This window comes from Diuraphis noxia, unplaced genomic scaffold, assembly GCF_037042655.1.
Source record: "Diuraphis noxia isolate RWA-SAM2 unplaced genomic scaffold, SU_Dnox_SAM2 contig0001, whole genome shotgun sequence".
Taxonomy (NCBI): domain Eukaryota; kingdom Metazoa; phylum Arthropoda; class Insecta; order Hemiptera; family Aphididae; genus Diuraphis; species Diuraphis noxia.
The window spans coordinates 35,339,273-35,356,619 of NW_028301711.1; the positions used below are offsets into that span (position 1 = coordinate 35,339,273).

General features: G+C 33.4%; 1 protein-coding gene across 2 annotated transcripts in view; it reads right to left on the reverse strand.

The window, feature by feature from the left end:
* Positions 1-704: 704 nt before the first annotated feature.
* The window catches only part of tj (Maf family bZIP transcription factor traffic jam), a 43,026-nt gene continuing 26,383 nt past the window's right edge, over positions 705-17,347 (reverse strand). For both annotated transcript variants that reach the window (XM_015513274.2, XM_015513273.2), the window contains exons 2-3: positions 14,057-16,632; positions 705-3,393 (exon numbers count right to left, since the gene is read on the reverse strand). In XM_015513274.2, coding sequence (XP_015368760.2) covers positions 14,098-15,834 — 1,737 coding nt within the window. In that variant the 5' untranslated portion in view covers positions 15,835-16,632 and the 3' untranslated portion in view covers positions 705-3,393; positions 14,057-14,097. The remainder of the gene's footprint in view (positions 3,394-14,056; positions 16,633-17,347) is intronic.

Here is a 17,347-nt window from a genome sequence, read left to right on the forward strand (position 1 = left end):
ATCAAAACATTTTCAAACATGATTTTTTCGTGTGTGATTTTTCGTTCGCATCGTGCATGACGCCTATAGTACGTACCTACAACCTACTATATATGCGGTGCAGTTCGATCGATTTACGATATTATTTGCGTGCGTTTATGGACAGCGAAAATATAAATAACATCAATCTTAATATTGCAATACACGTATAATAATGTGTTGGACGTATTAGTACATACCTAATACTTAATAGTGTAGTGTTAATTCAATAATTTAATCAGCGTGGTACACCTTTGCCTCTAAAATACCGATTGTGTACCGGAGCGATAACGGTTAACTAATAAGCACGTCCGATTTTTGAAAACCGAACACATAATATTTATATACAATATTATATACACATATATTATATTCATAATATTGTGTGATACTCCGACACTCTGACGACGTGATTATGTATTATTTTTATTCATACTTTATGTTTTTCGTATGGGTGGGCAAACGTTTTCTGCAGCGTCTGCAGTTGTTCTGCCGCAGGATAGGTCGTGTATTTTTTTTTTTTTTTTGTGCACAGCATATCATACATTGTGGCTCGGGAGAGAAAATACGCGACACAAAATGTATCAGGTAAGCACACGGTGTTATTAGATTGCAACAATCAAATATTAGGTATACGTTTGTATATGTATAGGGAATCGTTTTTTGTATAACAATACCCGTTCACGTTGTGTAGCCCATTTTTCATACTTTATTAACATCAACTTATTAGCATAATTCACATATCAATTATTATTACCATCATCAATTGCAGACGACAACCCTACACAAGTATAGGCAGTACAATCGTGTAAAACAATTTTTAACAACTATACAACGATTACATATAAACAAAAATAAAAATAGAACGAAATAAACAAAATATCTTAATAATAATAATGATATTAAAAAAAAAAAACATTAATTATCACCTAATTCTAATAAAAAAAAAAGACTGATAGAAATTGTATATGCAATTTCATTACCACTTAAGGAATTTAAAGCCCGTTGTTGAAATATATAGAAATAGAAGACAAGTTAGAAACTTTTCGCCGATGATGGGAATAGAATATATATACACATGGCATGTTATACCTACTGATTAATGGATTTTATATGATTTTACAAAGTCAAAATCCGTATGCTTTTAAGTTATATCAAACACGGAAAGAAGTTCTGAATAGTATATTATACTTCAGTTTTCGTTAAGCGACGATATCGAAATAGGAAAAAAAAACGAAAACTCGTATTATTTGTTGATTGTTGCTCGATGTTATCCGGATGAGTATATATTTTCGATCGTTAAAAAAAATTATTTCTTAATATCAACTAACATATTATTTTCTGTAGATAGATAATTGCATGAGCCAAATGCCTGACAAATATCATTCACGCAAACTATCCACGCCATTGAGACATTGCAACTAACATACTATCTATATAAACTTTAATATAGTTTATAAAAATTACGCATTAGAGTAAGTTTAGATATTTTATATAAAAATTACACTGACGTTTAATATTTGGAAGAAGTTAAATGAACACAAGAGTGGTTCAGTGGTAAAGTGTAACATAAAATATTATAAGTATAATATCAACCCCCTTAGATCTTAACGTATCCAAGATCAATATTACATATATATATATATATATATATATAGGTATCTACATATATAGTCTTTAAATTTCAAACATGGTAAATATATGTTTAGAATTTTAATTATCAACGTTTCTAACTGTCTTCTATTTTTATTTAAAAAAAAATTAATAATAATAATAATAATAATAAAAATATAATAATAAAAATAAAAATAAAAATGTTAGCACTATTTACTAAACAGATTTATGTGCGTGTACATTACCGTGGCGTCGGCCAATAAATATATGCGAAACCGCACTTTGTACGTTTCTGCGCCCAGTTTAAGTCGCGTCTTACAATTACTTAATTTTAACTTTTTTAATGTTACTTTAATAACGGTGTATTAATAATAATCATAATCATAATAATAATAAACAAATTATAAATTTATATATATATATATATATATGGAAAAAAAACATCTGTACACAAACGAGTGTTTGGTTTTTGATATTTAGTACTTCATAAACATCTAACATTTACATAGCTTATGTACAACATATATTGTTATATGCGAGATTGCAGGGTCGGATTCAGAACAAAATCAAGAACAAAAATTTGGTGGTGCGTATTATAATTATTGTAAGTTTTAAACAGGAACGTTTGAAAAAAATTGTCGTTTTAATAATATTTTGTTATTATTTTATATGCGTACTGCGTAGCGTACATAATATAAACCGAATAATCTATAGGGAAAATCTCGAACCTTTGTAGCAGTGTGTAGCATTATGATATTATATTATAATGTGGTTGAAAAGTGAAACTACTCAAAGCGGTCAATATGCCGTAAAAGAAGTATGTTTGGAAATGCGCCAACTGCGATGGTGTTTGGAGTGAAAAATATTTTTCATATGGTTATGGCGTACCTCGAATTATAATTATCGGAAAGAAAAAAAAACGTTACGTTGTTGGCGTAATGGCGTCGGTGTTCAAAATAAATAATTATATGTACGCGAACATAGTGGGTGTGGTTTTTATTCGACCACGGAATGGAATAGTTTTACAAAATTATGGTAATTATTAAATTGACATCGTACTGAAAAACAATGCTTATATTATTATGTTTAGTTAAGTGTGTATTTTTCGTGTAACAAAATAATATCGTATGAACCGATTAACAGATGCTGTAACAATTTCGATTTTCCAGGTAACTATAAAATTTTTTAAATATTACATTGGTTATGTACAAACAATATTACTATTTTCGCGAAATTCAAACACGTAAGTTTAATAGGTTAAACACCTGTGTAATATATACCGATTTATTATAATAATGGCAAAAATAAAACAATCATTACTGTACAGTGTGAGCGAGCAAAGTCTTACACGTCTTTCTCGATAGGTACGATTAAGTTATACTTAAATTTTATAAATATATAGCGTAATAACAAAACATACGTACCTATGTACGAGTTGGTATATTATTATAATTAATATTACTAAGCTAACACCGATCATATATTATATAATATTATTGTATACGTTTATATACTTATCGGGAAAAGTCTTTTGGCGTTGAGAAGAAAACATAATTATTTTTACTGTACAATAACAAAAAAGAAAAAAAAAATCGCATAGGCACTATTAAATATAAATATATAACTACCGAAAAAAAAAAACAAAACAAAACAAATTACTTTATTAGTCTTATCCTTTCGTTATCGAAGTTAATCTGTGTATGATTTCAAGTTCGCGATGCTCGTGAACCGTAATTATTGTTGGCGGACGTTGGTAAACACCTGCAAAAATAATACTCATATTGTATTTTATATTATTTGATACATTGTATTAACTGTTACCTTAAAAATACGAAATTTGCTATTTTTTTATTTAACGTACCATTTTAGCTAAAGTATTTACTTACAAATTAAATTAAAACTACTAACAAAATATGTATATACGGAAAATGTATCGACCGACAATCTATTTTATGTCTAGTATACAAAATATATCTATAAAACTTATGTTTTGATACTAAAAACTATCGCTTATATTCAGAAATAACAATTTTTTTCATATTTGGATTATTTTTCAGATATGCCAAATGGATATCATCCAGACAAAAAATTAAAAAAGTTACAATTTCATTATAAATACATGCGTTGTACCTACAATCATTTCAAACATTTTGTAATTTATATATTATAATGCAATTCGTTCAAAATGTTTTACACATTTTGTTGGTTTATTAACTGCCTATATACTTGAAACGTGGAATATGATACTATTTAATATTAAGTTTTTATTTTTTTTGAATAAAAGATGATCAAAAAATGTTAAAATTACACGTGATACGTACACGTTTAAAACTTAAACATGATGTAGTCGTAGTAAAATATGATAGGTAGTCTATTTTAAAGAAAACATCTGAAAAATCACGGGAAATGTGTAAAATATCTAGATAAGTTATAAATTATATAAGTATAATATGGTTTATCGCCTTACTCGGTTATTGCTGCGCACAAAGTACCTACCTAGATATTTCATGAAATAACACCATTTCATTGTTTAGCGTTTACATGTGTACTGTGTAATATGTTTCCTATACCTGCAGTGTTAAATAATATTATATAATAATATGCCTGTAGGCTGTAGTGGAAAATCTCCACCCTCACTCAAAAAAAAAAAATTGTTTCTCTCTATTTAGACTCCCGCAATTCGCAATTAGCGCATAATAGTGCCTACACGCGCGCCAGTCTTGAAGAACTATCGTGGTCTGAATGGTGAGTCGTTACCGATGGCCAATTCTCGGGCGGTCAGTTAACCACCACACTAAACTACACCGCCGAAGAGTGTGTGCTGTGTGTGTGTGTGTGTGTGTGTGTGTGTGTGTGTGTGTGTGTGTGTGTGTAAGTCCGATACACTTCACCGACATCAATCGAACGATATAACTGTTTCCCGCGCGTAGTCCGTGAACACACACACACACACAAACACACATATAATCTATATATATATATATACACACCATACTTGTACGTTAAGTTTCACCACCCCGTCGCAGACAATGTTAAACGCCGCAAAGAGATAGAAATCGATGGTTTAACAGACACACCGCGTGTTATAAACCGTACTGCTATATGATGTATATATAGCGATACAGGGTGATTCACTATAAGCACGCTAACCCTCGTTTTTCTTTTGATAGCGAATTTATTCAAATTCAGATTTGTGATACCTATACTTAACGGTCGCGTGTTCAAGTATTTAGATTTTATACTATTTAAGGAATGTCCTGCGGTGATACAAATTTCTTTTATAGAATGAGTGTCAGCTTTTTTATTATATAAATAGTTATTGTATTATACACAGATGATTTTTTAATCATTTTAATGCATCCAAATCAAAAATCAAAAGAGGATAATATCACAGTTATGAACATGAGTATACTAAGGATAATTGTCTTTAATTTTACGATGGTATGAAACATAGGTAATATTGGATTTAGTATAATGTATTAATCATAAATTTTTACTTATTTATTATTTAATAATTATTTATTAATACTACTCATTTAACTTTTCAAATCATTGTAGCTCACATATCTTCCAACCCCAATATATTACCTACACCTATTACCCTCGGCAAGCAGACAATGTAAAATTGCTCAAAAAATAATCGTTTGAATTTTGATTTTGATAGATCAACATTATCAAAACAGCCATCTAACAGGAAAAAGAATAAACCTCATTTGAAATAATTGTAATAATAAAATAAACTTCACCACTGTTGCCAGGAAATTTCTAAAGTAGTATGAAAAATTTAAGCATTTTAAAACAATATGATCCTTAAATATACTAGAAAATTTCAAAAATCAAAATTTAAATAAATTCGTCGTCGTCGAGAGTAAATTTGTTTATGCATCTTGTATGCTTGGCGATTTAGCGTATATCGCTACGGATTTTCAACTATTATCTTAATGTGATAGGTATTTAATTTATATTATATGTATAATGTTGAAATTGAATTACTTGAATTGAATCCATGTGGTCATATTTTTATACGCGATTAAGCTAAATATCAAGTTGTTTATAGTTCTATACGTTCGCAAAATCAATTGTTGTGAGTAAACAAATTCGTTTTATCCGAGGTAATACTTTGGTATAAGTATCTGAGAATAAGCGCCTCAGTAACAAATTACTAAACAATTAGTATTTTTATGCCACATGCAATCAACAAATGCATCATTCGAACTTCGTAAATATAAAAATTTACATCGGTTACTACGCCGATGCCTCAGAAAATACCCTCGTATAATACACGTATTATTATATTAAATATAATATGAACTAAAGTTATACATTTTTAATAATCAGGGACCAGGACTTGAGCGATTGTGAATCATCCGCGTTGAACGTATAAAAAACATAGCTATAAACAAATACGTATAGGTACCACAAGAGAAATGAAATGAGGAAATTGATTTTGCTTTCATCATGAAATGATTAACGATTCAATTTTTTTATTTTAACGTTTACCAATGATTATTGTTAATAAATAAATTTCCACATGTATAATAATTTAAACTTGACAAATAAAGACATTAGATTCGTGTATATAATATATATCAGTATTCTAAAGGTATCAAATATTGTTTATTTTTACCATAACAATTTTTTTTTAGTCATTATTTTATAACTTTTTTTAGAATATTTTAGTCTGGTCACATTCAATTTAATGTATATCTGAATAATAATATTAATTTTGATTAATTAGTAATGGGTAATAAATAATAATATTATAAACTATGTTGATATCTTATTTGTGACTTTTTATTTTTTATATTTTTACTGTCAACAATTTATAAAAATGTTTATTTAAAAATATTTCTACAAGTTTTTAAAGCATATTAATTATTGAAATAATCATTTTTCAGAACATGCTTATTATTATAAGCTTATTTTTTACAGTGTCATAAGTCTTAATTTTCAAAATTCAGCTAGTATAACGATATTTTTGAAATATTATATTGTAGGAGATTCGCTGTTCCATTACCCACATTATATTTTAATCACTACATTAAGAGTATGTAGGTACTGTAGCACACCATTATTTGGCTGTGGACAATAATAAATGACAAAATGTTTAAATGTAATTTGTTAACCCTAATGATGCTACTGTGCCTACTATTTTTGTACAATATCTATTCAAAGACTTAAGTGCCAACTTCGTAGAAAAATAAATTTTATACGAACATATTATATAATGCACCTGATGTCTTGATTGAATAGATATAATATATTATTATTGTGATTACTCGTTTAAAACGGAAATTATTATTCTATTAAAACTCCTATACGATCGATCTGAGTATATTATCATTAATTTACTACACTTTTAATTCGAGAGTGTTTGCAAATAAAATAATGATTTTATAATCAAAACTAAAAAGGTTATATATATTAAGTGGAAAAAATAGGATAATAAGTATTTTTAAGTAGCCATTTTGAACAAATAATTTTTTACTAAAATAGATGTGACTCTTAATACGTATACTCTTACAATAATAAACATTAATTTATTAAAGTGTAATATTAGGTATATTATAGATTTCTATGTCGAATAATGGTAACTTTAATTTTAAATAATGTTCTTATGATGATTAGATTTTTTTCAATGATATAATGCATGTTTCGTAGAATTTCCACACGTCCAATCAAATATGTTTTACTGTAACTTGTATAGTAAACAAAATAATATGTAATAGGTACCTAGTTATTTTAAAGGAATATATTATTCGACTAATGGTAATATATATTTTTTCATATCTCAATAATATAACCTGTATGTCGAGTTAAGTATAGACTATAATAAAGTCTAGTCGGAAGATTTATCATAATAATTATAATTAGTCTGTTTGAAAACTATTAAATTATTTATATTTAAATTATTGTCTAGGCTGGTAATATTTTCACTTGAGATATTATTATTATTATGTGATGCACTTGTGTTGAAGTCTGATACAGTTCCGCGTGTGTATTCTGCATAAACGCCATAAACCATATAAACAAATTGCTAATCATTATTATTTCGAACGAGACCAGCTCGTGTCTGCGACTGAGTGTTATTATTAGTACACATTATACAATATATCCAATAAACGTTTTTTAAAACTACTTTTTACGAATTTGTTTTGACTAAACAATCTAAAAACTACATGTTGAATATTGCAGCCGGTTCACAGGTTCGGTTACGCAAAATGGTATATTATTTTTGTACATAAAAAAAAAAAACTTATTGTACATTTATATCTTATATATTATTATCGGTAAGCTCGGTAAGCAATATAATATTCCTTGGTGTATATCACATCAAATATGTAAAATTCCTATGGGTGACATGTTCAACGGAAATTTCAATATCACTATATAATTGTGCAATGTAATAGGTAATATTTTTAATTAGGTGGGCCTATATAATATGAGATACGCATAGTTTCTTATTTAATTTACTTGTTTTTAAGAGTTGTGCAGCCACTTGTGCAGTCTATATTCTTGAAAAGCTATTTTGAATCTATACTCTATCGACAAGCATACGTGACACGTATAACCACTATATAATAGCCGTCACGGCGGCCAAAGCGAAATGTTTAATTTTTTTTTCTTATTTTACCAGAGTACGATCGATCAAAAAAGGCCTATAAGTATTCGTTTGCAAACGAAAAACTGCTCTCTCACACACTCCCTCTCACTCTTTCTTCGACAAGACAAGAAAATTTCTCGCGGTTATGACGTATTACTATCGTATATAAATACCTATATAGGTACAGATATAATAATAATTACGTGAATTCACTCGTTTCCTGTAACATGTATATATATATATATATATATATATATATATATTATATATTATATATTATGCATATTATGCATTCAATGCTACAGCACACGCGTTACGTATAAGTTTGTTACAATGTTTGCGTCTCGAGATTACATTATTATCGCAATACAAAACATTATAGTACATGCATTTGAAAAAAAAAATACCGCAATTTAGATATTCTCTCATACCTTACACATATTGTAAGAAACAAACTAGGACATGATGGGGGAGGAGGAGTAGGCATTTGTATGTAATCAGTACCTCTAAGTATTAGATAATATAATAGTATGCACAAGATGCATTTAAATATATACAGAGTGATTTCTCTATAGATGAACACTCATTATTTTGATAAATATAATTTTTTTTTCCTTTAAATGTTTGAAAACTCACATTTGTTTACCCCCTTTTTTAGTGATTAAGCCACCATTAACTTTTGGTTTTCAAATGGTGACCTACCTGTTAAAAAAGTTATAAATTAACAAAACATTTTTTTTTTTATGAATTTTTAGGTTTACATTTTTATTTTTCATTAATCCAGGGCTTATATATGTATAACTGTCCAAAGTTAGATATGATTGCTAGATTCTGATTTATTTTACGTTTGTTAAAAGTAAGAGATAATATAAGTAAATAATGTTCGTACAAACCAGGGTAATGAACGAGTATGTCATTAACTTTTGTAATTGAGCTTTTAATTACCACTGTAGTATAACACTTGATCAAAGTATTATTGACAATTTATTTTAATATTTTATCCATTTTATTTGTATTTTCAATATATTTAATATGGGAAAACTCAAATAAGTAAATTATTTTACACTTTTCTACAGATAATATCATTTTTTTGATAGGTAAGTACTTATTTGTTATAAACAAATACCAATCATATGTTGTTGTTTTTATGGTTAAGTAATGCTGACCTGAGGGAATAATATCTTGTGATCGCTATTTCTCCACTAATCCACCATAAGTAGTCAATTAAGATACTTGGGTTTAAAAATAGGTACGTTAGAAGGTTGATAAAGTTCAATTTTTCTTATTGATAGTAACATATCGTACAACTTACAAGCATATGGGAATAATTTCACACTGCTTGTTATGTCATTTAAACTTGACAAATATAGATGTACGTGAACATTTCGGTCGTAGCAAAGTTTCAATAAGTATTTTATCAATCGTTTTAAAGTTGCAGTGAAAAACCAGTTGGTAATTATGATAGAGATTCAAAGTTAGTTTAATATACATTAATAAATTATAAAATGAACTATATTACCATTCACCACATTAAATTTACTAGTTTTAAAATTTCGTAAAATTTTAAATGCGTTGTTCTTGGTATTACCAAATTACTTAATTGTGTAGGTACAATTTATACACATAGACAGAAAATATAATATCATAGAGTATATACTATACTCGTATAGTATATTATGTAGGTATATTTAATCACAGAGACTTATTTGCCACATAACTAAAATAAATTATAAGTAATTTTACTTATATTTAGAATATGATTTTGAAATGATTTCATAAATATAATAAGTTGGTAACAATAATAATCTATTAAGTTAATAGAATTTCTATAACATTTTTGTTTTTGAAACATAGACATAGAAATGATAGAATACTTTAAAGTCGTTTTTACTTGGGAAATAGCACAGATTAATACAAAGATGACACTTTATTGTCTGATTGGATTACAAGTTGTGTTCCTAAGTATACGGGACTCTAAAAGTTCAAATTGTATCCGTAATCTGATATGATGTTGGCAACAACATCCTACAAAACAACAAAACCATAAACACTTAACTGCCGAGAACTACCAGGAATTGGCAAAATTATAATTTTATTTATTTACTGTGTAATTATTAGTCTAATGAAACAAAAATATTACATAGTAATGCCTATAATCACCAATAAAATGTTTTCATTTTTGCTATTTCATAATAAAGAAGGATATACAATTGCAAACAGATTAAGGATGTATGGTTTACACTTTTAGAGTCCCATACCATACTGTCATAGGAATATAATGGGCTGAAAGCTGATTGAGTGTTATTTCTATATTTGTTTGTGTTCATACCTCATAGACCTTATAATATATTTTGTGAGTGTCCAACTATAGCTATACCTACTATAGCAATTAGCCTAATATTATAGTGATTATTAAAATGTGTGGACAACTGGCAAGTGTGAAGAGTCATAAAAACCACTTCCCTCAAAAAAATTTTCAAACAGGTTTATTTTATGAACGGATTGTTAAGAATAAAAAGCATAAACTTTCAAATTGATATGAAAATAGTTTTATGCATTTTGAGTTCTTATCATTTAAAAATCTGTAGTAAACATAAGAGTTTGAATAAATGATGGAATAAAAATATAAGAATAATAAAAACGTATACGACGTATAGAATTTACTGTACCACAAAAGTTAATACACTTTGTGAAATATTGAAGAGTGATGTTTGATAAAACAATAAAAGTGATAAAGTGTCACTAAAATTTGGGGTGTTTCACCGAGCATGTTCAATCTTATTTTTTTAATAATACAAGCATAATATTATAACACAATAATATAATTTAGGCGTCTATTCAAATTCTGATCTTTAAATACCTTTAAAAAACATTTTTTCTAATTTTTGAGATTTATGTAGGTACTATTTTAGGAGTATTCTGTGGCGATACAAACTTCTGTTCATAAAATTATAATCACCTTGCTTTACTGTAAATTGTTTAGGGGAGGATTTTTGACATGCTTAATTTATTTAAACATCATTCATATTAAAATTGTTATAGATAATAGTCATCACCTCGAATACTAAATTTTTGATTTTGATTTAGGTTAGTCAAAATTTAAAAAAAAAATGATCTACTAAAAAATTTTCAGTGGAAAAAAAAGGGGTGGGTTCTCATTTCAAAAACAGAAGTTTGTATCTACACAGGACACTCCTGTAAAAACATCTCAAGAATTTGAAAATATAAAATCAGATTTTGAATGACTGCATTATTAAAGAAAAAAGAAGATGAGTATGCTTGATAAAATCACTGTACCTATATATAAATTACCGCATGCAACACTATACGCACACATGTGTTACGTAGGTGTGTATATATATATATATATATATATGTATATAGGTATTCGCGTCTTGAGTGTGTCGAGATTATAATATTATCATTACACGCGTAGTATAATATGTTATATATTATGTAGGTATAAAAAAAAATTGCAATTTAGATATTATTTTCCCATAGGTAATAGAATATATTATAATACAAGAAACACGAACGCGGATGACGAAGGGGTAGGGGTAGGCTCGTCCGCGGGTGGACGTCATATGTAATCATTGTGTACCTCTTATATATAGAGTGTACATAATAAGATAACATTTATGTAACATATTATACGAGATGCATACCTATAATAACATATAACTATATGTATAATATATATAATACATAAAATAGCTGCTGTTTGACGTATGACTGATAACGGTTCGGATGATGTGTATATATATAGCATATTATATCTTTACTCTCGGGCCCGCGCGTGTGAAATCGCAAACAATAAATTATATTCGTATATTATATAAGTATATATGTATATATAAATCTGTGCCTATATATTTTAATGGCAGGTCGTGGTCCATACATCGTCATTATAATGTAATATGCCTATATACCTTCCAATATATATATATAATAATATTGATAATATTGCGCAGAGCGCGTGTATTTGCGCGAATTTTTTATTAAGTTTTTTTTTTTTTTGTGTTCGCACGTCGTTTTCGGGGAAACTGAAAGAGAGAAAAAAATGATATCGAATCAATTGCCGGTCGTCGTGCGCGTGCGTATGCGCATATATCTATATATATATATAATATATATGTGTGTGTGTGTATGGATAATGACCAGACGTCTTCGGCAGGCTCGTTTGTCATCGGTCGCGCCGGACCTGCCGCGCGGCAAGTACGCATTAGCCGTTTATTGCAGACGTCGTCGCCGCCGTTGTCGGTGCGGCGCGGCCGGGGAGGGAGTGAAACTGACAACACGCCGCCTTAACGATTGGGAGGGGGAGGGGGGAAAGACTGCGCACCACTTGTCGAGGTGATTGCGGGTTCGGATGACCGTATATCGCGTACACGAACGATATGAGCGCTGAACGGGAGAGCATAATATAAGGGTGAACGGCATAGTCATGACACGACGACGACGATTATAATATTATATTATATTGAAATATTAAGAAATATATAATAATAAGTATATATCATTGTTGTTATAATAGAGACTAAGAGAGTGAGTTTTTTGTATAGCCTCTTTTTCGGGGAGGAAAAAAATGGAATTTTAACGCATCCTTCGAGTATATTATACGCAGTGCACGAATGTGGGACGCCGGGAGGACTTATAATAGCTGTTACGGCGGAGAAGCGCCATTTGCACTCTTCAGATTTTCTATAGATGTCGTTTATACAATTTAATTTCAGCTAAACGATACAATATTGCATGTGTTATTATATAGATGATTTCCACCCACCGGAAAAAAAGAATATGCACGGCTGCCAATTCAAAAGTTAACAAATACTGTTATATAATAATATATAATATTATCATTACATATTAACATTGAATAGATATACTTATACCATAAGGTATGACATTTAAGTGTGACATAATAAACTAAATGGTCCTTTGACTCAAATATGAGAAGGCAATGCCTATAGTGGGATTCGCGAATTGTGAAGCCTCTCAAAGTCCATCGTTTATGTTTACTGCTGATATGAAATCATAACAAACTTTTTCGTTTTATATTTCAATGGTACGCGGAACATAATATAATATATATATTATATAATATAACATAATGTATGGAACGACATTGGGCTTTTTGCTCTTATTCTAAATACGCCTCAAATATAAAGTCCTAAACATGCTTACGTGTAAAGTAAATGTGTAATATTTCAGTACCTTTAGCTTTGCATATCAGTTCGGTAGGTATACAACCAATTTACCTACCACTATAAAATTTTACTGCAGCATACCTATACTATGAAATAATAATACAACATACCAACCCAGTGACGTATTTTCAATAATTTACTGTGGGCGGGGGGGGGGGGGGGGGAGAGGTTAAAATTTTTAAAAATCACACGATAAAGCTTATTTTGTTTCATCTTACTTAGAGACGCAGCGATATTCCACACCAAAATAACGCGCGATCATCTATATCATTTCATAAATTATCAGAAAATTCGTAATACAATATTGATTTATAACATTGAGTAACTATTATTTTTTTTATATTCTCTTGCAGGGGAGGGTTTGAACCCAGAACCACCCCTTCTACAAATACCCTACTGTATCAACCTAGAATTCGACGATATTAACTTTTGATGGTATAGATTGTCGGTATAAAAGTATCTGACTATTATTATTTATCATTGTGTACATATTATTCGCATGTAAAAAAAAATGATTATCCCATTTATTATAAACATGTAGGGTTTATGCTGCTAGACTCATTAACCTATATATTTGTATGTGACCTATATAATTAGAATAAGCACCACTCACTTGGATATCCAAAGCGCAGACGCGTACGACCTCCTCGTCTGTCATAGGTAGAGCTCTGGCGAGTTGGAACTACTGTCGACGCGCTGGGTAGCGGCCGCGGCCGCCGACGAGGTGGACGACGACGACGATGTGGCCGCGACTGCTGCTGCCGCGGCGCTCATCGATTCCCTGGCCGCGGCAAGCGCGGAAAATCGCTGCTTGTACATGTCGCGTTCCTGCGTGATGCGCGACAGCTCCGACTTCATCTTATGCAGCTCGGACGCGAGTATCTCGTTGGCGTTCTCCAGCTCGATGCGTTGGTTCATCCGCTTCGTCCGGCAGCTCTGAGCGTACCCGCGGTTTTTGAGCGTCCGCCGCTTCTGCTTGAGCCGGGCGACCTCCTCCTTGGAGATGCCCTGCAGCCGCTTGTTGAGATCGCGCACCGGCAGCTGCAGCAACAGCGCGTCGTTGATGAAGTCGTCGGACGACCCGCCGCCACGCGTGTATGCGCTGCTGCCGCCGCCGCCGCGGGAGCTGACGGGCGACATGACGCTACCGCTTGACACGCTCAGCGGCCGGCTCTGGTTGTGGGGCGCCTGTCGTTGGGCCGAGAACAGCGGCTGGTAAAGCGAACAGCCGTTCCCGTAATTGTAGACGACACTGTTGGACGAGCCCGGGCTCAATAACCCTTGCATCAGCTGCAGGGACGGGCGACCGAACGACGGAACTTTGCCGCCAACTGCGGAGCAACTGTTATTGCTGTTACTCGGCTGTATTACGGTCAAGTGTTGGTGTTGTACCATATTCCACTCCGGCACCGCCGAATCCGGCTGCTGTTGTTGTTCTTCTTCATCGTCTTGTTGTTCTTGTTGTTGCTGTTGTTGTTGTTGTTGTTGCTGCTGCTGCTGCTGCTGCTGTTGTTGTTGTTGTTGTTGTTGTTGTTGATGGTGGTGGTGGTGATGGTGATGGTGGAGCGGGTGGTGCTGGTGCTGGTGCTGGTGCTGTTGCTGCTGCATTTCGTCGGAGCCCACATAGCTTGGTCGCAAGTCCAAAGGTTCTTGTCCCTGGCGTAACGACTGCGTTAACCACATCATTTCTTCCATAAATACCGGTTGCCGAATCGGCGTGGACGGCGGTGGTGACGAGCTCACCGGCGGCGTGTCGGGCGGCGTTCCCGGTGTGTTCGGGTACATCATGGAACCGACGGACGCGGCTTCAGCACCCGACACTTTGACCGCGGGCGCGCCTCCAGTTATCAGCACGCCGGCGGCTGCCGCGGCCGTTGCCGCCACGTGACCGTGTATCACCATTCCAGCACCGGCGCCACCCACACCGTCAATTACCTGGTTAAGAGCGTGCTGGTGTCTGATAAGTGGATGGTGGTGTGGGTATTCCTGTTCGCAACCGGGTGGCGTGAGCAGGTAATGCGGCGGCGGTGGCGATGACTGCACCAACGTCGCGGTGGCAGCTCCTGCGGCTGCAGCAGCTGCAGCCGCCGTGGCCGTAGGACCGTTATTGACGCTCGTGATTGGCATAGGTGGCAGACGGCCACCAACGCCGGCGGTACCTCGGCCACCATTGCAAGGCGCGTGCTGTTGTTGTTGTTGTTGTTGCTGCTGCTGCTGTTGGTGGTGCTGGTTGTGATGGTGATGGCTTCCATGTTCCTGGTGTGGTTGGTGGTGATGGTGGTGATAGTCGGACGATTGGATCTCACGTTTCACCGTCGTCGATACATCCAAGTGGTCGAGCACGAATTCGTTGACGTACTCGTCTGCCAGACGTGGATCATCAGCTTCCATGTTGATGTGTACGAAAACTGTAGTGTCGTGCGAGAGAAAGCAGGATAAAAAATATCAAAAACGATAAATAATAATCGCAGTAAGGACTTAAAATCACTTTGCTGTTACGAATTCGTATTAAAAAAATCACGGAAGATAGTGCATCGCTATAGCACCGATGTAATTCGTGTGTAATTAACGATGATAAAAGCAGTAATAATTCACATCGCAGACGTTAAGACTACGAAATAATCTAAACAACAGTCACGATGATACTATAATATGCGATGTTCGAATGTTCGCCGTATGAAATATTAATTATAAAACGAATAAAATGTATACCGCGTGAGGCGTACGACACGCGCAACGTGTTCGGTGTGAGTCGCGCGACGTCAGGGTGCGACCGGTGCAGTTTCTGCAATGCCGACGGTGGCCTCAGGTTCGGTGCGCGCTCCCGATCGCCGACGCGGCGCAGCGCCGGGTGCCGCCGGTCAGTGGGTGGGACGGCGCACGCTCATTGGCCCGCGCGCACTGCGTTCCCGCCCCCCGTCGGCGGGGTACGGGGCCGCGACAGACACCTCTCGGCCACCGCCGCCGTCACGGCGCAATGATAATAATTAGATCGGCGGCAACGCTGGTTATTTATTCTTTTCCGCTTTTTCGTTTTCCCGGCTCAAGGTCGATCTCGGCCCGTCCCGCGTGGCCGCTCTTATCGTGTTCCGAAGACGGACGCCAATTCAGGTGGTGACAACAGAGGCGGCGGCGACGGTGAAACTGGCGGTGCTGGCGATGCGGCGCCACCGCCGCGCGTGCGATTAGCTGAAAAATAAAAATAATTATACTTATTTCCCGGAATCTATAGATATATGCGTGATCCGTATTCAGAAAACTTGTATTATGCTGGGTAATAGCCGAGTGGGCAAGTGTGTGTTATATTTGGACCAGCCGTCTGCAGTGCGCATTTAAGGCGGCGTGAATTATTTGTGATGCGTTCTTATGAGGGCACAGTGATATTCTTTTGACTGCACTCACCCCGTGCGTGACAAGATTAAAAAACAATGTTAAAATCCCAACGCTACCTACAGCCCCGTCCTACTGTAGAGTCTATTGAGTCTCGTGCCTCAAAAGAATTCACTTCACACGCTGATAATAATACAGTAATCACTGAATATTAATTTTTCTACATTGAATAAATTACCTAGCTATATTATACCTACCTGTATGACAATCACCTATTTTTTAGCTAATACATATATCTAAATTTATGTGATACATTTAAAAGTAAGTTTTAATCAAGAATTCTATGGAAACATTTTATAAAATAATTTTGAATAATTTTATTTATTTATCTGATGACTGATAGTGCCCTGGAAAGAAAATGCTGATGGTTATATCATGTTGTAATTAGTGATGAAAAATGTCAAGCAATTATATAGGGCATCTACTAATTTTTTACTCTTTTATTAGCTAGGTAGGTGTAGGTATGCCTACATAATGTTGCAGGCACTCTCTGGGTTCAGGGCTTCAGGTTCAT